The 24,122-nt window shown below is 41.9% G+C and overlaps 1 protein-coding gene and 1 long non-coding RNA gene across 21 annotated transcripts in view; both read right to left on the bottom strand.

Annotated features, from left to right (window-relative positions):
• PTPRF (protein tyrosine phosphatase receptor type F) overlaps positions 1 to 24,122 on the bottom strand; it is a 280,990-nt gene that overhangs the window by 169,508 nt on the left and 87,360 nt on the right. For all 20 annotated transcript variants that reach the window (XM_035333708.1, XM_035333715.1, XM_035333710.1 and 17 more), the window contains exons 4-5: positions 17,277 to 17,422; positions 13,906 to 14,047 (exon numbers count right to left, since the gene is read on the bottom strand). In XM_035333708.1, the coding sequence (XP_035189599.1) occupies positions 13,906 to 14,047; positions 17,277 to 17,422 (288 nt within the window). The remainder of the gene's footprint in view (positions 1 to 13,905; positions 14,048 to 17,276; positions 17,423 to 24,122) is intronic.
• Positions 552 to 5,369, bottom strand: LOC118171012. Its single transcript, XR_004752998.1, has 2 exons — positions 746 to 5,369; positions 552 to 679 (listed from the first exon to the last, which is right to left on the bottom strand). It is a non-coding gene; the product is annotated as an uncharacterized LOC118171012 (long non-coding RNA).

Here is a 24,122-nt window from a genome sequence, read left to right as displayed (position 1 = left end):
AGTTTGGGTAAAACCACCATCTCTGGCTCAAATATCCCCCTGGTGCACATCAGCAGAGACCAGAGAAGCGTGTTTGGGGACGTGTTATTATAAGCATGCTCTGGCCTCACACACTTCGCTGGCATCCTGCACTGGCTCCTGGAAAAGCCACAGGCCACAGACAGACTGACCTTTGGTTTAAGTCGTTGTGGCTGTTTCTGAAGCTGCTAACATACAGTGTGAATTGCAATGCATACATTTCTGGAGGAGCATAGAAATAGCATGGAGAATTCCAAGATGAGCTACAAAAAAGCAAGCCAAGAGCTAGAAAACTGGCTGCACGTATAACAGGGGCTTACAGAGCTCAAAGTGTTGAGCTTCTTGAGAATTTACAGACACTCAGGTGGAAAAGGGATCTCAGAGACAGGGCAGAAAAAATGGCCCTTTCTGAGACTCAAGACCAAATGGCTTGGATTAAAATTGAGATTAGGCAGTTTTGAGTGTGGAATTAAACAGTTTTTGAGCAAACTGATCAAATTTAGTTCTGGACTCACTGTTGCTTTGCACTTTTTTTTTTTTTTTTTTTTTTTTTAACCAAGACAGTGTATTTTTCTTAGGGACATCCATTAATCTGGCTTTCAGAAAGACTTACATGGCCTAAAGAAAGACAGTTTGGGTAAGAGAGGAGAGTCACGGACCTCTTATCCCAGAGCCTACAACAACATCAATTGGAAATGGATATGCAGCCAGGTATGCTGGCTGCTACGTGCTTGAACGGGTGCAGTCCGCTCTCCCTGGGCACTCCCTGGAAGGCCTGTAGCAAGAGGAGTCTTACGGGTTTTGTCTGCACTAGAAAGTGGTGTTAGAACATAGTCACAAGGCAATCTGTTAACTACACAACACAGGCATAACCTTACCATGATATAGCAGCAGGCACAGCTCAGCACATCAATGCAAAGTCATTCTGCATCAGACAGCCCCTCAAAGTCATGCTTTGATCAAACACAAGTCTCTAATGAGGACCACTCTGAACAGCAGTCTGAGTTAGGGGAAGAAGACAGAAATAAGTCTAACAATTCGGTTGTTTTACAGTGTTCCCACACACTATTGAATTGCTGGTGCCCATCAGCCCGTAGGTCAATATGCTGGAAATTTCTGAGGTCTCCTGGGATCTGCCAGGATAAGCAGCTTTGGACTGACTGAGTTGTTAGCAGTAAGCTAGAAACTAAGTCAATGACATCTCAGTCTAACTTGAAAAATTAAAAAATCAGAACCTTGAGAAAGTCGGGAAACCTGCAAATCCTGCCTTTGAATCTGACATGTTTATTCCTTGTGACTTAGTGCAGAAAATAATCCCATCTACTATAACCAAAGACCAGGAGAAGGCACACGACATTGAAAAAGGTGGCAGCCTGCAGAAAAACTTACAGTCACGACTGCCATTCTGCAAGGCCAAGGTTGCTGGGACAGTCAAATCCAGCTATTTGAAATATGGATAAAAGCAACAAAAAAGCACAAGGAGAACCAAAAACTCTTTCTCTCTGCCAACCACAACAAATGGCTCAATAATACAAAATGTCAGCTGGCACTCGAAGCACAGTGGATGGCCAGACAGAAAGTGCGTTTTTAGATCATTAGCACATTGGGAACACACAGATGTGCAGCACAGCCACATCTGTGCATTGTAATTTCTACAGTAGTCACAACTTAATGAATCATCAATTGTGACAAGATCAATGAACCGAATAGAACAACAAACTCAAGCTAGTAAATTCATGCCCAGGGCAAGAGCTAAGGCTTTATTATTGTTTTTTAAACACTTCTACCATTTTTAGTGTCTAATTAGTAAAAGCATGAATCCTTCGAATTCAAATACCCCCCCCAAACACACACACACTTTGAAATCCTACTGAAAAAGATAAAGATTTTATTTATTTTGCTAGTTTGAAGTCTAGATACTATTCATCTGATCAGCAACGTCTTCCTCGGGACCACAAGCATATGTCAGGCAGAAGTTATATTAGGACGTGTGCTACATGCCAATCAGGTGGACTCTCATTAAGCCTCCCACCTCTAGGCAAAACAACCCTATTTTTTCCATGAGGCCACATTATTCCTGCAGGCAAAGCTTCAGCTAAGGTTCTCTGTAATGTGACTTTTTTTGAAGGAACAACCTCATACCAAAATGAAGCGCCCAAACCATTTATTTGTAAAAACACACAGAGTTTCCCCCCAAGCTAGGTCTCATGTCAATCAGTAATGTTCTTACCAAAAAAAAGCCTCTCTTCAGAAAGCAGAAGCAACACCCAATCTTCTTACAGCGCATGGCCCATGCAAGCACTAGCACTCCCTGCTGATCAGTTCCCTCTCCCAAGTGACCCATTTTGACCTCCACCATATGCAGGCTTTCTGCTTATTGGTACTTGCCAGGGGTCTTGTCTTCCTTCCAGACAGGCTCCACAGGACCACGAGCTCTCTGCTCTGCCTGCCTTGCCTTCCACACGCCAGGCATGGTGCTCCGTCTGGAAGGTGCTGCCTGCAGCCGCAGCACTGCTGGCACACTCTGCTCTTTGCTGCCGGGACTCAAAGTGAAGTAGATGCAGGCAGGACTTAGAGTTACTCCCTTACCCTTGCAGACGCATCCTGTTCCTCCTCCTGACCTCCTGTGTCTGCCCTTCTTTATACTGGATATCCTGTAATGTTGGACCATGCATTCCCCAATTCATTACCATCTTCTGCAAAAGCTTTTGCTAACACCACCCTGTGTTCGGTTCATGCATTTTTCATCAGTATTTTTATGTTTTCTCTTTTCTCTCTAAGGACTTTTTCCAGACTGGGACCAACTGTGGCATTGTCAAATCAAAGAGACACAGAAAAATTAATTCATATTGCCTTGCCTGTAAACAAAACACCACTATGGAGCTGTAGTACCAGAAGCAAGATTGTGGGGTGTTAAGGTCTTCATCAGGCTGGTGTTTGCAGTTTATTTCCAGTGGTCTCAGAGGCTAAAAGGTCACAATCTTATAGTTGTGTTGTACACCTTAGTTCTTTGTGCATCTAGCGTTGTTTGAAGCACTCTGCATCACGTGCAGAAAGCATTCTTGCCATAGGGAAATTTCCCCCAGTCCTATCTTGGATAACAGCACAACAGTGAACATTATAACTGGATATGATTATCGCTCTGATGGGTATTTGGACTTCACCACTCAACTCATACACCAGGAATTTGGAAAGATTTCATCCAGGCAGGACCCTTGCGATAAAAGGATTGAAACAACAAAGCACAGGATTAGCAAGGCAGATGAATGACTTCACTGCAGTGTTTTCCCATGGCATCATCCAACCTGCCTCATCAAGGAGCTCGATGATCCTGGAAAGACAGATCTTATTATACCTCACACCCACTGGTTTTCCTTCGGATAAAGGATTTTAAAGAGCTATTCTGGAGCTCTGAGCAGAAAGAATTTGAGCAGGTGAGAAGGCCAGGAAGAGTCACTATCCAAATGAAATACCCACAAGAGTAAACAGCACTTAGGAAACTCTATGGGGAAGGTGTTGTTTTAGCACTACAGGATTAATACTTTCATAAAGATTCTCCAGGCTTCTAAGACAGCAAGTGGAACGCATATACTTTAGATCATCTTCATACCTAAAATATTTTAGTCACTAGTAGTTCAAATGACAAATTAATAATGAAGGGTCATCGTAATTACTTCCTTGCATTCCAGATTAGGACCAATTACTCCTTTTGCTCATTATCCAGGCACTGCATTTTAATAGGCATCGCAAATGTAGAGCCTTCCTGACTAAACTGTATTAAAAAAACACATGATCAACAAGAGATGCTACGGACAGGTAGATGTGAGACTGTGACTAAGCACGACACACAGAAGCCAGCTGTCAGGATAATCGATAATAAAGGTCTTTAATGCAAAGCCAGCTTTGTTTTGTACAGTCAGCTTCTCAGACCAAGACCAAAATGTGGCCCATCAATAGTAATTCTGAGATTTTCCTTTTTCTGCAGGAAAAGATGTTAAAGTACTTGTGAAATGTTCTCCTCCACAGGTACAGTAAGTGACACCTGAAGTATACTACTCCTTCCATGGAGAGCCTCACGTCTCCACAGCTGTGGCTACAGATTTATTAGCATGAGTTGAGATTCCAGTCCCCGGTTTTCCTGGCATTCACTTTATAAAATAGCGATTTATCCAAGAATGATTTAATTGTTGCTGTGAATTTTAGTGAGAGGAAGAAGAGAAGGCACAGAACTAAGCCCAGGGTGACTGTATAGGAACGCCCGTACATACAGAGATTTATGCTTTTGGAACGGTGAGCACTGCATTCCCTACAGTCATGGTTATCACATTCTGTTCTCTCCATGCTCCATTTTCCATTTAAGAACTCTCCGGTTCTGTTAAGTGGATATATTCTCCCACTTCTGCAGAAGTTCCAGATCACTCTGGTGCTACGTCTTCGCAAGTGCCTGTGTAAGTCATGGAACACCAGTAAACAACAGGTCACCAAGCTTGGAGCAGAGTCTCTGTTACAAGCATACACAGAAGGTAATTTTGCCAAAGTAGGACTCAGAAAGGCTTTTAAGGACATCTTGCTCTTGTCTTTCCCTTCTTCCTTGGAACCAAATCATCAAGCAGTGCTTCCCATTAATTTCCAATAGTTCAAACAATGAAGTACTAACTCTCTCAGAACACTATTCCACAACCTAACAGATTTCAAAGACTCTACAAATATATACCAGCAACTAACTTTATTAGTCAGCAGGGGATAGCAGCAGGGCTGACATACAAGCTACAGAGAGCACATCTGTCAATAACAGGTTGCCATAGTTCTCCACAGACGGTCTCAGAACGAGGCATCTTGAAAGAGATCCAGCAATAAGAAAGGTCTTTTGAAACATCTGATGATAAAGATCTATTATTTTAGCTTCTGATGGGCACTGGTAGATGTAAAATCTGATGAGAAATGTGATTATTTTTACTTTGACAAGTTTTAAAGCTACAGTTACTGAAATTTTCTGAAGGAATTAACTTTTTGTTTCTTCCGATTGAATTAAATACACATCAATTAAGGAGAGTTTTAAAATAAAGTGATTTATTTATAATTGTGTGTTTTTATTTTTTCTTCTTCTCTGAAAGACTTCTAGATCCATGGAGTGACAACTCATTAACAAGTATTTTCTCCTGGCTGCCAGTCCTCCAAACTCAGTTCATTAACCGGGAGTCACTGGGCCCATCGTCAGCCTAGTTATTACCAGGCAGACATTTGGAGAGCCAAAACAGGGCTCACTGACACCTAATCAACTCTGCTCTCTTGTTCACTATTATTTTTTATTGGTAATACAACAATGGTCTCTACCAACAAGTTCCTTAAATATCAGTTTTGAAACGACTAGATGCATCAACGATCTCTGCACGGAAGGCAGGTATTGTATCGACAGCGCTGGGGAGATGTTGTAAATAAAGAAGACAGGCAAAAAAATCAAGCAAGAAGAGCCAAATCACCTTAAGTGACAGGAATAATAGGAACAAACTTAAGAAATATTGTGATTTTTTGCTATGTGCTTGGTGCACATTGCTAGGAAACAAGAAGAGACAAGACAAATGCAGGTGGATTAAAGAAACACGGAGAAGGTAGGCTAGCCAGTAATCAACTACATGACAAAAACACCTACGGTCCTAGCATACATCTGATGGTTTATCCCAAAAATCCATGGAGCCACCTGTGCTTTTGGAAAGACACCTGCAAGGTACTTTGTGTGCCCATCTTTAGTTGGGTATGTTGAAAAAATCCCCCAAATCAAACTGGAACAGGTACAGAATAGGACCAGAAATGAAGATCGGTGGATGGTCTATGAAAGTGCAGTGGGGATTTCAGTGCAACAAGAGGCTTGCCTGGCTACTTTCTGGTACAGGTTAGCACATGAGCTAGAACATATCTTAACCTAAACATCCTCATTTTTCTAACAAATGTATTTACTTCAAGATTTACGATTTGTTACATCCGCATTGTGTTACACCTTTTCCGCCTCTGTAGCACCTATGCCAAAAAGCTTACGGGACACATAACAGGCTCCTGGGTAGCCTTCTCTTTGCTGCTCTGCTCTCTTGGCCTTTTTAGACTATCACTCCTATTAGCCAAGGTTTCTGTCCTGGTTTACTGCCTCCCAGCCCCTTAAAATCCCAGCCCCGTGTAAGCTTTCAGACACTGCTGTGGCCATGGGGTCGGGGCAGATGGAGCGCCAGCCTTTCAGCAGCGAAATCGAAGGCAGCACTGGTGGTTGCAGCCTCCCAGCTGGGACTGATGATCTGTTCCAATGGCAAGTCAAAACAGATTAGTTTAAACCACAGACAATTTCATCTAACCTGTCTGGTTTCAGACTGGAACAGAGACGCAGAAGCAGTCGTCTGGCCATCCCCGGTGTCAGCTGGGACATGGCAACCCACAGCACCTCCTCCCCAACAGGAATCTGCCTCCGTGCGCGCATCTCTGCCAGAGTTAAACTGGTCTGTTTGTGCCTCATTTACCTATTGGAATAGGCTGAACATTTTGACAGCAGAGCAGCAGTGGAACAGCCTGACACACTTTCCATAACAATCTCCAAGGAAGCTGTAGGATAGCACAGAGCGAGAAGCAACCTGGCTCCAGACCCTGAGCCCAGAAGAAGAGAGAAAAGAATCCCCAGGGCTCAATTATCAATTTTCCTAACAGACAGAAGTCAGTAGGAGGTTGCCACAATACCCTGAATGAGCATCTGCGTTTCTGAGCATCTTTGTGAGGGTTTTGAGAAACGGAGAAAGCAGGAAGGAGACAACTGTTACTGGTGACAAGTTCTTAGGTGGTATTTTTCCCCCTCGAGAGCTGGGCACATCAGAAGCATTAAAGGGTTTGGTCAACACAAGCTGATGAGTGAACATGATGGCACGTGAAATGCCTTACTGGCTGGCTCAAGAAAGCAGTCGCCGAATTTAACCTGAGCCACTAAACATGCCAATATACTGAAAATATTGTACTACTACATGTTACAATAAACAGAACATCAGCAGCATGGGATAATAATTCCACTGGATTACAATATCCAAAAGGGTTTTGCATAAGACAGATTAATGTGTTTGGAAGTAAAGAAACATGCAAATAGGCCTAGAAGAAACATCCCACAGCGAGAGGGGCTGAAAAGGCCTTGACTGCTGCCTTTAGAAATGATGTGAAGGAATATAGAATTATTACTGATATTGCTTTCATTAAGTATACCTCATCTTTCCCGTAACACATGAATGGGATCACAACCAATGGAACTGGAAAGCAAAATATTTAAAACTAATTGAAGGATTCATTCTTTTATTCTTCCAAATTATGTCTCTTGGCCTTCAGTCTTCACTTCCTGAAGATGATATCAACATCAGCAGTTTATGAAGAGTACAGAGTTCTAGAAGAGAACGTTCATAACAGAATGGAGGGAGCTGAAACTAGAAGGACTCCACACCCTAACCTAGCAGAAATCCTGATGCTCCTTGGTACAGAATATAAGCAGCACCTTTGCCCAAGGCACAGAGCAATAACTTTATGTGCTCTTAATTAAACTTGTTTCACAGAGGTAACCAAAGATTCTCTTCAAAACAAAACAAATAAAAAACGATTAAAAAAGCCAACATGAAGCCTTTTTTTTTACAGAACACAACTGCACACTTAGTATTTCAAGATACCTAGCAGTTGCAAAGCACACCCTGCATTTGAACTTTTGTTGAATTCTGTAGAGTACACTTCCTTCTGGTTTGTTTGCCACTCAAGTTCACTTGTTTCTATCTGGGAAGTCCTTCCTGAATCACAGGTGTTGTTTTGGGTGTTGCAATATCACTGACGCCATGAGCTTGCTGATAAGAACATGACAGCATCCCCTCCTGCTACAGATGTAATCTCACAGGATCTCATTTGAGAGGCAATATGCAGAAACAGCCACTTGCTGTAAAAGACAAACGTTCTCAAGATTAAGAGGTCAGTACCTTTTCAGACACAGCATTTTATGAGTGCACAATTCCAAAGGGTTCAGCTTGGCATTAACTATGTGATATTTCATATAAAACTTTTCAAAGGTTGTATTACTTGCTTCATAAACTTGTGGAATGAACCTGGATATTAACCTTAGAGCATGGCAGTGTTCTGATGGAACTTGCTATCATGGACACATTATATGGTTATGTGCCATTAGTTAATCATTTAAAGAGAAATAAGAAATGGAAATTAGGGCATTTGGGTCTGATAAGTTCTAAAGATTTGCTGACTCCTGTTTGTAGGAGAGACCAACAACACTTAAAACTTTTTCTCCAGCTGAGAATTACTTGTCTCTCATTCACAGCCAAGACAGACTCTCTTGTTAAATATTACGAAAGGTAAGCTATGAGAGTGACGGTACCGTTCTCATTGAATCCAATCTTTAAAATAAATAGATAAAATTGGATTGAGATGATAAGTGCTCTTTAGATATCAAAGATTAAACAGCTAAACCATCTTCAGACATTCTAGTGGCATGGGACATAACAGTCCATACATTTTCTTGGTCTGATTTTAACAGGTAGCTAATTCTGCTCAACCTTCTGTGTGCTCTGGGGGACCCTGCAATTTGCAGGATTCTTTTAGCCACTGTGCAGCACCTGAGAAATGGTTAGGCTTCTTACCAGGATGACAGGGCTCCCAAATTGACTTACCAGAGGGACTGCTAGGCAACCTGCTGTTGAGCAGCCTAATACTCTCTTTCCTTGTGAACACTGCTTATACCTTAATAGCTTAAGTCCATGTGAGCTGGGATTTATACTCCTTGAGGTGACAACCTAAACTTCTCAATTGTGCCACCAGGAGTAGTAATTGGCTTAATGTTTCCCTTTTTAACAAGTACGAGACATGCCACCATGCAGCACAAAGCAAACGCTCCCAGGTTTCTTTGTTTGTTTGCACATCACTGTATTTCAGGACATTTCCCTAAGCAGCGAAGCACGTGGAGGCTCACTGCACTGCAGCTCTTGGAAAAGCAATAGTTACAGAGGTCCTTGAACTGTCCACCTCATACAGATGGGAAGTACTATTCGGATTCCTTGGGTGGAGAGCAAAGAACAGGGGTAAGATCTCCGCTGTCAGAGCGGCCCTCCCACGGAGAGACCAAATCAGTCACAACAGTCAATGACCACAAGGCATGTAGAGGAAAGAGATGTCCTCTCCTGACTGGACACGTGAGGAGAGTACTGCCAATCTCAGGAGCAGGAGGGTAGGGGGAATCTCAATTCATTTACACAATCAGAATGAGTACACCCAGTGGATTCAATTTCCCTTCCGTAATTGCTTCAATTCTATAACACATTGCTAAAAATTCTTCTTGGCAAAAAGATGCAAAAGCAATGAAGACAAACATGAGTCAAAGCCCAGTGATCCTACTGATCCTTTTGTAACTAACCAAACGTAAACAAGGATTAAACACAGCTAACTTCTGTTTACCATCGAAATGACAAAATCAGTTTAGGAAGTGTGTTTACAAGAAGAGCATATTGTTTCAGGCCCTGCAATATCTAGCTCTGCAGAAATCATTTGTAACAGTCAAATGTTTATCATTTACGGCATTTCAACTCCAGGAACTGGAATGCAGCTGGCAGATGGTGAAAGAAATTAAACTCATGACATGGTTCAGTAATCGGCAACTCACGGTGAGGTGGAGGTGTTTCCCACCCTGGGACACCTGCTACACTTTCCAGGGCTCCACAGACACGCACCAAAACTTCGTCGACTTCCAACAGCATGAGGCTGGCCAATAAAACTTAATTTGCCAGGTTACCTTGAGACTGGAACCTGGCGTGTGAGCAACTCTTCCCCAGCTCTTCTGCCTGTCCTCTACCAGGAGCTGCTCTCCTCCGGAGCCTGGCCGTGCTCTCCAGGCAGACAGCTCCATGCCGTATGATTGAGGAGTGTGGGAAAGGGGCATCAGGGACCTGCACAGATCTGTGCTGGAAATGGCAACTGGAGATGATCGTTTCATTTTCATTTAACCTACTTAGAAACAAAGGGAAATGACACTCTGAATATACTCAGTGTCACTTGGATGTGACGGTATGCTCTGGGTTACAGCAGAGTTGGAAAAAAAACAACAACCAACACTGCTCATGGTGCTCTGAAGATCCAGTTACAATTAAATAGTGTTCCAGTTCTGGAAATCAAAATTTGTAACCAAATGTCCAAGTTGGAAAGCTCTGCGAGAGAAGGGACTGGCAAAACGGCTTGTATTTGAGCCTCCTTTCTTTCCCAAAGAATCAATATTCCCCTCCCTGCCTCCTGAAGACCCCTGAAGACTTTTTTTGCACTGCTTTTCCTTGTCTCCCTGCTGGGTGGAGACTGCTGGAAACCATAGAGAGAAGGCATGCTCTGGTCTACAGGCAACCGGAGACAAACAGTTAGCATCACCTCTGCTAGCACTGCTGCAATGCCGAACGCAGGAGTTCCGTGGAAGGACACTACGTTGACAGTCCTGTTGGCATCCTGCTGCCACGTTCCTCCTCACTGGCATCCTTCCTTCTCATATTTCATATCATCTCCGTATTTAAAATGCTTGGTAATTCTCAACGTTAAAACTGAAAGATATATTTATTAATTTGTTAGAGCCACTAACCATCCCCGAGGCTCTTCGTGGGAATGTGTGTCAGCTTATTGATTCTAGCCCTCCCCTCCTTGCACTGGTTTCCTCTTCTGCCAGGCAGGCAGGAATGTACTTCTGTGCTGCTTTAGGTCATAATTGGAAAAAAAGATAGAAATGTTCAATATGACTCATACATAATTCAGCTTATCAGCTACCCAGGAGGAATGAGAAGAGAAGGTATATGCACGTCTATTTCTCCTGCTATCAACAGGAGAAATAATTTCCAGTTACACCAAGTATATACGTAGTTTGGTCACAACAGGATTTGCGCTTAGAAGCGAAAAATAAGAGACATGGGAGCTGAGAATGAAAGGGCAGTAGGGAACCGAACTGTTAAAAGATTCACATCTGTGAGGATTCCCAGTTCCTCCAGGAGACTGGACTCAGGCTTCTCTCTTGATATTCAGAATGGAATAAGTTAGCAATTAGAAAGGATTATCTGCCTCTGATCTGTAAAACATCATGGAAATCTAAATAAAGCAAAGCTTTAGTTAGCTACAAAGACATCTAATAAGAGCCTGCTAAACCCTGACTGTGACTTCAGGATTTAATGGTAAGGTCTGTGTTCTAAAAAGCAAATTGTGAAGAAGCATTAAACTTATTGTTATAAAGGATTTTTAATGTAAAAATCAATATGTACTGTGTATTTAGCAGCATGTAACCATGAGGACGTCTGTGATAGAGCTTTGTCATGCATCAGGGACCACTGCATTAGTCAAATTCTTGAAAGGAAGTGCAGAATGTCTGCATCATTCAAAATGCCACCTGAGAGCAATTACAGAAATTATTTTAACCCCAGAAGCAGAGGGAAAATCCAATCCTAGTTGACAGCCTTGAGGGTATCAATTGCTCCATGTGAAATGTGTCATTTCCAAATAGCTCTATGAAATTTGTGTTAGGAAAGCAGTGGCAGAACAGAGAGGTGGGGCACTTCATGTTAGTTTTTTAGAGACCACTGAGGCTGTTTGAACATAACCACAACCAGGACACTGACTCGTGATACCCACCCTGCAAACCTATATGTAAAAGAATAATCAAAAAAATTTCACACTCCCAAAATGCAGCAGTGTAATTTAAGGCAGACGACACAGAACAATGAGACAGCACAACCGGAAAAAAAAAATACATTTTTGTCTTCAGAAAATCTCAGAAAGGAAAGATATAAAATGTGCTTTCTTAATGCAGATACATCATAACAGTGCTTATCTGCTTCATCAGGTTAAGCCAACGTGAGAGGTTCCTCTTCCTCCTCTGTAAGCAAGCTCACAACTCTCTGTGCATGAGCACATACAAACTGCTACACAGCAAATACTTCTTAATTTTACCCATTATGATAGTACTTGGCAAGGGGTCGATACTCTTAGGCTTGAGAGGAAAACACAGCCCCCAGCCTGTGGATGGTTTTTGACCTTACAGGATTGTGTTAAACCAGCATTACCCCTGATTAAAGGGGGTTTTCAAACAGAAAAGCAGGCTCTGTGCCTGACTGGTAGTGACTTTTGCTTCTGTGGCTCTTAAACAGTGCAAGCATGTCTTTTCCTGTCCCTGATGTTTGCTACCATTCCCTCTTTATGTGGTGGCCTGAAAGTTTTACCTCATCAGGAACCCAGCAGGAGCTCTACAGAGCTGAGAAATGCTGTTGTGCTCCTTTATGCAATGCATGTCTCTGTGGGCCTTTGAACATTTAACACAGAGCAAATAAATTATTAGCGTGTGTGCATGTGCATACATATCTAAGATACATAAAGGCAACTGCAACCAAAGGAAACAGGAATGTGTACGGAACATTCATTTAGCTGAGTATCAAGCATCACAAAAATCCAGTTGTAAGAATCATTTAAATGCAGATCTGCAAGAAAAATGCAGAAAGAGCTCCACCGAGCTTTATGTACTCACATGCGTGGCTGCAAAGGCAAGAAGTAACAAAAGAGATCTGCTTTTTTCACTCAACAATTTTAAAGTCTATGGCACCTGTTACCCATCTCTTAATACTACTACTGAAGAGCAAGCTGATCCTTTAAGGTGCCCCACCTCCAGGAACAAGGTACACAATCACATCAAGTATTGAATGATTTCTATGATTCCCATCACCAGAGTGTCTGAGCACATTACAGTTGTTTGATGTATTCTTTGTCACAGGGCAGAAAGGAAAATATGATTACCTCTATGTTATAAATGGGAAGGGAGAACAAGGGACAATGGTAACATATCTGTAGCAGAGCAAGGGAAAAACGCTTCACTTGTGCATGGCTGGCACCCTCACGATTGGGATAACCAGTCTCCTCTGCCTTCATGGCCAGACTGAACAGAAAAAGTTCATCTGAATTTGATGATTCCAAATCATACACTTTCCAGTCCAGTTTTCATTACTGAGAAGTTTCTTCATGAATCCATAAACAGCAAGCAACTTGCTTAAGCCTTTTCTTGCTTGTCTTAGTAAATGCAAATTTAAAAGTCCATTCAGCCAAATGTCCTAAGTTTGCTACAATCCAATGCACTTACAAAATCCTATATACTAACAAATACTTCAAGACATTGATGGGCTGAAAAAATCCCCATTGCCTTAAAAGCAGAGAATAATTCTGAGAATCTAATATAAAAAAAAAAAAAAAAAAAAAACACAAAAAAACAACTGATCACAAGCCTTTTATATCTAACACACAGTTCTTCCACAAAACATTCAGTTTAGAAGAAACAACATAGCAAGCAGAAGAGAAGAGAAAAAGACTAACAAGTTGTGACTACAGTGAGAAGTAAACCCAGCTAAATTCCACATCAAGCTCAAAATCTGAAGAGGAGCCTGAAAATCCATTCAAAAAGAACTGTGCTGATTTAATCCAGAAGGTACAGCAACATAGATTAAGTTTCTGATTGTCAGATACAATTCTCAGATACCCTGAAGATGGGTATTACATCAAGGCAGGCAGATGAGAAAAGTATACAAATGTCTCTTTAGCTAGGCCTCCAAGCTAGAAATAACATACCTCAATCAGACAATTCAACTAATACACTTTAAAGAAAGTTCAGAATCTGCCATCCTTTCTGCTCATGATTGTCTGAAAAATAACAGCTTCTATCACTAAGAGAAATTACAGCAAATGGTACAGGAACAACACAGCTTTTCCAAACTGAGCTAGAATATCACCATGTCACTTAAGACCACTACTACATGTAGCTACCAAAGTCAAAGCCATGTTTCCAGCCACCTAAGGACATGAAAAAAAAAACCTTCTACTTACCTTCTAACACTGTTAATTTGGCACTCGTGTTTATCTCCCCAACACTATTGGTGGCTGTGCACTCATAGATGGCTTCGTCTCGATGAACACGCAGGGGCTGTATCCGCAGAACTGATCCTGACCCATCATCAAACTCAATAACCTTCAACAACGAAAAGAAAGCAGTTCTTAAGTGCTATCTAGTGCAACAAAAATACGGTCAAAACAATCCAGGGGTTAAAAACAATTCAGAAAGATCTGTAAACTAGAAAATACCATGCAACTAAGCAAGTGTTCCAAGTCCAGAAATCAAATATCTTAGAGTCATGAACATATCTGCCCTCTGAGAAGGCTAGAACAAATGAAGATCCAATGAGGTTCTTTATGGATCAATTAAAGTTGAAAAATTATCAACCTGGTAATAAAGAAGTGTATCTGATCATTTAAAACATCTGAGCCATATTTGCACTAATGGTTTTACTAATCACACTGATCACAATTTAGTGCCAACTTTCACCTTGATGGAAGAGCAGAATGATATACTCCTGTGGGATCACCAGGAAAATAGTAACAAAACGAGAGCAACACCTTGAGCACCTACAGTGCATGCTAACTTCAGCAGAAAGTGACTGTTTTCAATGTCCTTCAGCATCAGGTACTTTGCAATTCTGGCATGATCATCAATGCTATAATTACGGCTCCTTCCCCAGCATAATAAATAAAGTCCTTAATAAATCATTGCCATTCCATCCTGCTAAGCTGTAACATACATTACTCGAACTTCTACAGGGAAGAAAAGTATTTGTTAGTTTACTGCTGGATCACTAAGTTATTCCTTAATGGCAAGTCAGTGAAGGCACAGCCTTGGGCCACTGTTAATGCCAAACTCGTCCTTCTCCTATTACTGAGCACTATTAAACTGGGAAATATTAACTGAACCACAGATGGTGACAACACGAGGGAACGGCCCAAGACCCCTCCTGTCACTAGGGAACTCAGGGCCAGATGGAGAGACTAAGCTGTACACTGCTCCAGACATGCGTCAGCCTGGGACCTGCATCACCTCCGTGCAAAACTTGTACCTGATTTCAAGAGCCCTACTTAGGTGTGCTACTACAGCACCAAGACCAAAGGAGTGAAAACAGGAATAAGAAAACAGTGTGCACCCCAAGACTTTGCGGCAACAGGAAAAATTGGAAGAAATAAAAAGGTAACCAAGACCACTGAAAATCTGTTGTTCCTCACACTGGAAAGAATAATTGTTTTGCTTGAAATAATAGAAACAGCTTGCAAATAAACCCTAATTTGGGGTCAAGTAGCAGCAGGCAGGACATTGGAAGGTGAACACTGCAGCAATACATTTTTTAAATTTACTTTTTTTTTAAATTGGATTTTAAATTAAATACAGAATGTAACAAAATGCTACACTTACTATAATCCTTCCACAGGATAGAGCTACTGCCAGATTTCAAAGCAACAGTCAGATACAGAGACTAATTCAGTTCAGTGATAAGGATTGAAAAGCTATGAGGTGAAAGAGCAGAAAAATCCTTTTTTCCCTTAATATCCCTTGAATAAACGCTATGCGTGAGAGGAAGGGAGCTACAACTACTAGAGACCTGACAGATACCACGACCAGAACCGCTGTTCAATTTGCTAACTATGGATACCTCTACTCAGCATGTGTATATCAGATTTGAATTTATTTTTTATCATTTTAACTGAATTCCCGTTTTCTTCTTAATAAAGACTAGCTTAGGAATGAGGTAAAATTAACAGTTACCTGGCAAAAAAAAACAGACGTTATTCACTATCTCCTAACACATTAAAAATGCTTTAACTATGTATCAAAGATGAAGTGAATAAAGGTAGGAAATTGCTCATGTAAATGCATGTAATAATGTGTATCCTTCTGGTAAGCCACAACAGTCACCAAATCCACTACAAAGTTTATATTAACTTACAAATCAAACGTTTAAACAGTTACTATACAACAAAACAAACCTTTATATAAAAAAGTTTGCAATTGATTACTTTAATAAAGGTTTCCTGGTCACATACAAAATCGTGATTAAAAAATTGGTGACTTGAATCAATCTACTCTGGGCAATGAAGTCATCTGTGCTCTAGTCAGAAAAGCAAAAAGCAACAAAGACGAGGATTAGAGGAAAGACAGCAGAGGTGGGCAGGGCCACATTTCCAAGGGCAGTTTTAGACAGAAGAACCCAACTCGAGAGGAAAAAAAAGGAAAGTGGAGAAAACGGTGGAGAAAGTCAGTGATAATATAATTGGTATTTAAGATACGAACCCGATTAGATGCCTTTTATAAAAATACTTCTGATACCTGTTCTTCCTTCTTCCAGTCTCTCGGTCTGCTAGCCGGCCGAGGGAAGTGCCTGTCCTGCTCTACCCTGTGCTGGTGAGGCCTCCCCTCAAGTGCACTGTGCAGTCTGGGGCACCACAGTGTAAGGACACAGAACTTTTAGAGTCCAAAGGAGGGCTGCAAAGGTGGTGAAGGGTCTAGAGGGAAACACGTATGAGGAGCAGTTGAGGTCTCTTGGTTTGTTCAGCCCTGAGCAGAGCAGGCCGAGGGGAGGCCTCATGGCGGCCTGCAGCTCCCTCACGAGGGGAGCGGAGGGGCAGGCGCTGAGCTCTGCTCTCTGGGGACAGCGACAGGACCCGAGGGAACGGCATGGAGCTGGGACAGGGGAGGGTCAGGCTGGGGGTTAGGGAAAGGTTCTGCACCCAGAGGGTGGTTGGGCACTGGGACAGGATCCCCAGTGCAGTGGTCATGCAACTGGGCCTGCTGGAATTCAAGAAGCATTTGGACAACTCTCTCAGACATACGGTTTGTTTTTTTGGGTGGTCCTGTGTGGAGCTGGGAACTGGGCTTGATGATCCTTGTGGGTCCCTTCCAACTTGGGGCATTCTACAATTCTGGGAATTCAAATTACCCTGTCAGATGGCTTCACCATTCTCTTTTCAAGTGCATTTGTGGGAGGGGTGACAGCAGCCTTTGCTTAGAAAGCCTTCCAGCAGGATTTTGACATCCCACTTTTTAATTTCACTAGGGAAACCAGGCTAAGGAGGTGCCATATCAACTTTCACAATGAAAACAGAAAACTACTGCTAGATGCAACTTTTATCTGCCATCCCATTCAGTGCTGGCCTGCCTCTCATCTAAAGAAGGATCTCCCGTGTGTGCAGCCAGCATCATGCTCACAAATAACACCAACTCTACAGATTGCATTGCTGCAGGGAAGAAACTTAACTTTAAAGCCCTAGACTCTGTATTGCTGTGATGCAGAAATACCCGAGCTGCAATGATGAGTACTGTGTACCTAAGACCTGCAGGAATTAGACTGTTTTCCAATTTTATTTATTTTTATTACCTCAAACCGCTGAGAACTGACTTTCTTCCCCTTCTTCATCCATGTGATACGAGGCTTGGGTTCTCCTGTTGCCTGACACACAAAAGAGGCCACTCCTCCAGAAATCCCAATCTGATCTTCAGGAGCTTTCATAAACGTTGGCTTGCCTGGAAAAACAACCAGATCACCCCCATGAGGACAGAACATCAGATAAGCAAGGAATGTGTCATGTAAATCTAAATTAAAAGATAATTGGTGCTCCCACTACAAATCCAGGTTGAATGGCCTCGGCCACACAAATTCAGTACAGACTGCAACATGACAAGCACAGTTTCTGCTTGAGTACCCTTTTTCCTGAAATGAATAAAGTCCATCTGGTTTGTCTGTAAATGAGGGCAATAGAGGGCTCCCCCCGGCCCCTTGGGCATTCATTCAGGTATATGACAATTTGAAACCATTTTTACGGCTTATTTTTTTAATAAATGGATTTTTGCAGGTTTATAACGTGGTCATAGCACTGGAAATTACAGAACAGCTGACACACCAAACCTACAAAAGGTACCATACGTTGACATTAGTTTTCCCGAAAGCTGTTAAGACATTTGTCAAAATTAACAGATACAGTTTTATGTGCACAGCTAAGAAGCTTTAAGTTCATTTTAGATGTGGGTTGACATAAAAATTCTACAGGCTAAGTATCTGGAAACCTGCACAGGCTGGCCTATGCTTGGTAAGAAACTAATCACTAAAACTGAAAGTCAGCAAGGAAATCAAAGTGACTTTCAGGCCTGAAAGACTCAGCAGAAATGAAAAAAAAAAATCATGTAACATTTTAATAATCAATAAAAAGTTTCATGAAAATACAGTTGTGTCTTATGGATCAATAAAATTAGGTATCTAGGTTGAAAGTTTTTCATCTTTCTTGTGTACCCACTGTACAAGAAATGTTGGCAACATTTGACCCTAGGGCAGTTTTGAAACACTGCTTTGCCCAAGTAAGAAGCATGTGATGATCTCTTATCCCTATGCAGCACTAAAACATTTAACCCCATGCCGGGAGTTAATGGAGTCCACCCATGATGTCACTGTGCACACAGGTCACCATGAGGCCACATTTTGAACGCAGCATACAGTTCTGATTAATCACTTTAGAGATGAGCCTGGCCTAGAAACAGCGCAGAGACAAAAAGGAGGAAAAGCCTGCAGCTAGCGAGAGGAGGAGAGACCCCTTCAACTACCATCCTCAGTGGAGCTGGCTGCAGTTCTTCACCTTCATGTTCTTGACACGTCCATGAAGGTGTTTTTTTTTTTCTTTCTCAGTTTTTTTTTTTTTTTTTTTGTAGGGAAGCTTGGGAACATCTGTAAACCAAGGTGGTTTTAACATTAAGCTTTTGATGAACTGAGAGTGGAGATTCCATGATCCAAGAGGGATATGGATTCAGCAACCCCAAGAGGAAGTGATGTTTAGTATTTTCCTAATGTGTAGGAGATTAAAATGATCATTGCTTGTAACAGCTGTGCTGACCTTGCAGCTAGTGAAAAGTGTCCTTGCTCTGCCTACCCCTTGTACTATTCACCACCCTTCCTGGCCTCCAACCCCCAGCAACCCAATCCTACATGCAGCTTCAGGGTCACCAGAGCCTCTCTGGAGCAGATGGAGCCCCTGACCTGGCAGATTTTTTTTATTTTTATTTTTTTGCCATTTTTTAAGCAGGCTGGGTAATGCAGGGATCTGGGGCAGGATCAGACAAGCATAAGGAAGGCATCAGAAGATGGGTCCCCTCCCTCAGGAGCAGCCAGCCATCGCCTAAAGCTGTTTAGTGCAACTTTGCCCTTATACAGCAATATTTTAAGATTTTGCTAAAACTGTGCGACTTCCTTAAGCCTATCTTTATCTTCACCTTCTGGTTTAGCACACAGCAGCTGCTTACACAGGACCCCCGTGTCCCCAGCAGGGTAGCGGGGGGCGACTCAACACTTGTGGCAGCTCAACCAAGCGACCTGCTCCAACTACTACGTTTTACAAGGCCGAGAGGCTCGACGCAGACTGTGTGCTAGGGAGCCCTCCAACCGCTGACACGGGCCACAGACACCAGGGGACATGCCAGCCCCAGCCAGAGGTGACAGCTGAGACTCTAAGCTGCAAGACTTGGGCCTCTGTTTCTGCAGCTTGCTCGGCTTTATTTCCAAAAGGCCTTTACAGACTGGGAATGCACTGGGGTTAGCACCATCCACATAGATGTGGGGACACACTGTCTGTCCTCAGCAAGCTGCTGGAAGAAGATCACAGAGCTGACCTGACCACAGACATTTACAGAGGTGAACTGAATTGGGCCCATGCTTGGTGAAGGAAGCCTCGAGGAATGAGCAAAGAAAATAGCTCAAAACCCAGAAAAAGCCTTTTAAAAACATAATGGCCACCATCTGCAGTCTTTGGCACATTGTCCTGACATTAACAGCAAGCAATTATTAAGTGTGCTTGCTTAACTGACGCTGATTTCACGTATTTACTCATCTATAATCATGTCTATTTCTACTTAGTTTATATTTACATATATCTGTGTTTATTCACCTCTCATCTATCCCAGTGAAATGTTAATTTACTGTTCAGGCAGCTGGTGATTGCAGTGTGATTGACTGTTTTGCTATGCAGTGTGCTGAGCTGATGTCTTGTATTGCATTTCTGCAGTTCATTTGTTCTTTTTATTTTTTTTGTTATTTACTCTGTGATCTTAGTAAAATAGTCTGAATTTTTCAAATGACAAGTGCAGCAGAATCCAAAACTTTTGTCCTTGAAGGATACAGTGCAATTATATCTCTCACATAACACCAACTCCCCACTTTGTACACTAAGGACTCACTTTACTTTCGTACATTTAAGAAAATCAATACTATTAAAAACCAGAACAAAAGGAAACTGAACATTCACAGGCAGTAAAAATCTAAAAAAACCTGCTGCCTTGTTCAACTTGAATTTACATTGTTGTAATGAATCTTTTTCCCCCTACACGTTTAATTGAGCAACACTGATTTCTGGAAACCATCTAAATCCACCGAGACTGGTCACAAAAGTATGCCTGTATATAAACCAAATTCTCTCACAGTCTGAGAAAGGGAATTTCTACAAAGCAATTTGAAATGTTTGTATGCCCTCAAGTTTTAAATGGAAGTACTAATTAAGCAAACCTAAAATCCTGAGTTCTGGCCCCAGGATAATAGTTGGGCATGGGCATACATATTTTTAAACCTATTGGTAACTTTTACAGCAACTCCCAAGTTTTCTCTCAGTGAAAGCTAACAAAAATACGACAGATAATCCAGAAGATTCTTGGATTCCATGGAAAACACGTTTGGTGGACTAGATGACCTCCCCATCTGCCCTCCCGTCACCATCTCTAACTGCTGTGGGACACAACAGTACGGTCACCTCGAAGGGCAGCAGTAACCACTAGGGACAGAGCCATGTAATGGTGTGGGCAGTCTTTTTTTTTAAACCTGTTTTGAAAGTTTGCACTCTTGGGGTAGCCTTGGAAATACAACCAGAAAAAATAATGGTGTACTGAAAATACAATATTTAATCAGTTACCAAGTCATTCTCTTGTTTCCCTCTTCTTAAAAAAAACATGACCAAAGTCTCTACAGATGATTACCTTCGTGCCAAGTCTTAAGTTTAACATCAGTTGTTCAAACAAACTACAAATAAATACAGAGATCTGAAATGTCTTTTGTAGTGAAATCCTGTCATTTCCATAATGAAGTTAGGACCAGGCAGAGATAAATATATATATATATATATATATATATATACATATGTATTTGTTCTTTTTCAGACTTTCAACAAAAAGATTGTTCATATTCCGAAAACAAAGCGAGAGAACCTACTGAGCAAGTCCTGGGTGACAGCAGGGAGGGATGTCAGGGGGCTGGGTGCCCTCCACAACCACCTCTGCTTACTACATCGCACGGAGTAACAACTCCAGACTTGTGTATTTGTCATTTGATAACTCCTCGTCCAAACGACTGCAGCCTCTCTCCCCCTGGCCTCTGTGCTCAGGGCCAGATCCCCGGAGCACGCTCAGTCCTTGCCCTCTAAATGAATTCTTGCTCCTCGCTTCATAACCAAGCTCCCATGACACTAGGAGTGGAAATTACTGGTATCATCGTTTCTATTTACTCATAAGCCTCAAGCAGGAGCAAAGGAAAAAAAATTCACCTTCTTGGTTTACATTTTTTCCTGCTTGCTCTTTGCTCAGAACTGCATTACTCTATAGAATTTATGGGAACAACAGTTCTGAAGTGGAAGACAGCAAAAAAAATTGAGGGTTTTGTGTTTTAAGAAATGGGCTCTATCTTATTTGACAGGGAGCTGAAAGATAACTAGCTCAGACACATCCCTCCATTAAGAAACTTTATTTTTTTAAAAACGTTTCAAAGAAAGGGACTTTCCTTTCACAGCTAATACTGCTGAAAAAGTCACTTGCTGAGCAAATAGAGATTTCTGGATAATCCTATCCGCTGAATCACAAGGAGGGTCTCACACGGTGGGGAAGCCATGCTAGCAAAGATTTACACACACTCAAGTCTCCTTCAGTATACCAGAAGACAGCAGCAGGCTCATGCAGAGACCTGGGCTGAGCTAGGGTGTGTGAAGCTTTCTAAGGCAATGCTCCCCTGAGTCACGTTTGAAGAGGTCCACGAGAACACGGGTACAGACAGCCAGAGAGAGAACTACCAGTGGACAAAACGGGCATGCGCTAGCCAGTAAGGCTGCTGGCTGCCCTACCCAGCAAAAGGACAGGGGGTGGCCTCGGAGGGGACCCTGAGGCCTCAAAAGCACAACCTGTGGTCTGCTGCAGAACTGGTGACACAGCCTTCCTGCAGGGCAACCGAGAGCAAGGGACAGCCAACCATGAAGATGCATCTCTCTCACTCTTATTATATATAAAAAATCACTGTTGTTCTCCGCTATTCTAGACAATTTGCTTGTTGTGAAACAATTGTTATAAATCAGAAAACCATCTCAGCTGCTATCTTAAAATTTGCCCTACCAAGAGTAGTAACATTTCAATTCCTTTTTTTTTTTTCTATTTTTTTCCCTTAAAAAAAATAAACAACTAAAACAAACAAACCAGTCCAGAGTGACTTCAACACCACCCAGGCTGTTTCCACAGGCTATACAGCCTCTCCCTAAAACAAAGGACCTTGCCAAGGAGAAAAGTCCCTTTTTGGGGGGATATATTTGGCAGATAACCTTCAAGGCCAAAGCACAGAGGTGCAGCCTTCCACCCTCTAACCTGGCAAGGTGTCCTACATCAACCATATTACATATGGTCTGCATTTCCTGACTGGCAGAGCCTTGAAAGTGACGTTGGGTCATGTATATTTAGCACAGATTCTCATCTTTTGCTACACATTAAGCACACAGCAGTCACATGAAAGATGTTTCATTGTAATTTTGTAATAGCCAAATAATTTAAAGTGGCTAAAATGTAATATATGCCAACATAAATATGGCACTTGTACACAAATATTAACTTGTTTATTTCAAAAACACATAATCAGATGGTTTCTTAAAATAAATGAGAAAATGAAATTGAATTCTGATGCTTTTTCAAGTATTTAGCACCCACATCCAATGTACCTCATCCAAATATTCTAATTCAGAAACCAGTAATCATAGTGCTCCTCCTGTTCTAGTGGATGCTTTTTTTCCACAGTCACACACAGGTTTGAGAAAAATGAATTATTAAACACATCTCTGCAATTAAGTGTTCTGTGAACACTCACCTGCTGCGAGAGATTTTAAAGAAAAATAACTCTGTCCTCCCGCTACAAGTGCCCACTGTTCTCAACAGAACAGAAGGGCAGCCAAAAATAAGACTGGCTTTGTAGGAGAAGGGGAGCTTGCATTTTTATCAGAAAGCTTTTATGACTTGGGCTAAATTAAGACTGAAAGTAGTCTCTTTTGTGAAAGAAAAGTAGTTACAGTTGTGATATGAGATGAACGAGATGAGCACATGCAATAGGCATACGTGGGTAACCTTATTTATGTGCTCGGGCTAAATGAATTAAAAGAAGTTATTGACACAAGCAGGAAAAGATCAGAGTGGGAACAGTTCTTTCATCTGGAAATTGTGAAATTCAGGTTTAAATCCATGTCTTTAACCTTCCCCATCACCTATGCTGAGGTACAACTGCGCTTTGGCTTCCACTGTGAAATGTGCTGCTGCTGCACACAGCTGCTGTCAGGATGACTACGGTGAAAATGATGATGTGGCTCTGCTGTTACAGCGCCAGGAAGAAACCAAGAATGACACAGGCTTCCTCATGCTCACGGCTGACTTTGAAGGGGAAATAAAGTGGTCTAGAAGACAGAGGTGGCCCGTTCTTATACATACAGCAAGGACTTCCCTCTTAATCTGTTTCCTTTATGACCTTGGACGATTGATATCTGTGCACGGATGGATGCCTGCTAGAAAGATATGCTGGTGAAACTCACTCTATGATTTTTCTCCTAAGCACCTGCTGCAGAGCAGGAGGCAAGCCACCAGGCTCTCTCCCTGTCCTAATGTGCAATATTCTTGTATTTTCCTTTCAATATACCCACCCTTATTTCACCATGATTCCTGTCCCTTTGTGGTCATTAGGAATATTGGTTGGCAAAATGTAATTTTTCAAGCTTGCACTTTGCATTTTTGGATAATTTACAAGTGTGAAGAGCCTGTTTGAGCCTTGTAATAACATCTCTTTAACAACAGCTTACCAGCATCAATGGCTCTTGGTGACCACAATGCTAATTCATTCTTTATTTCCTCCTATTTTTTGTTGTAAGTTTACTCTGCTACAGCACTCTGTAACTGAAAATTT

Source organism: Oxyura jamaicensis, chromosome 8 (genome assembly GCF_011077185.1).
Source record: "Oxyura jamaicensis isolate SHBP4307 breed ruddy duck chromosome 8, BPBGC_Ojam_1.0, whole genome shotgun sequence".
NCBI classification, from domain to species: Eukaryota; Metazoa; Chordata; class Aves; order Anseriformes; family Anatidae; genus Oxyura; species Oxyura jamaicensis.
Note: the sequence above shows the minus strand (reverse complement) of the source record. Positions and strands in the feature narration are given on the sequence as shown.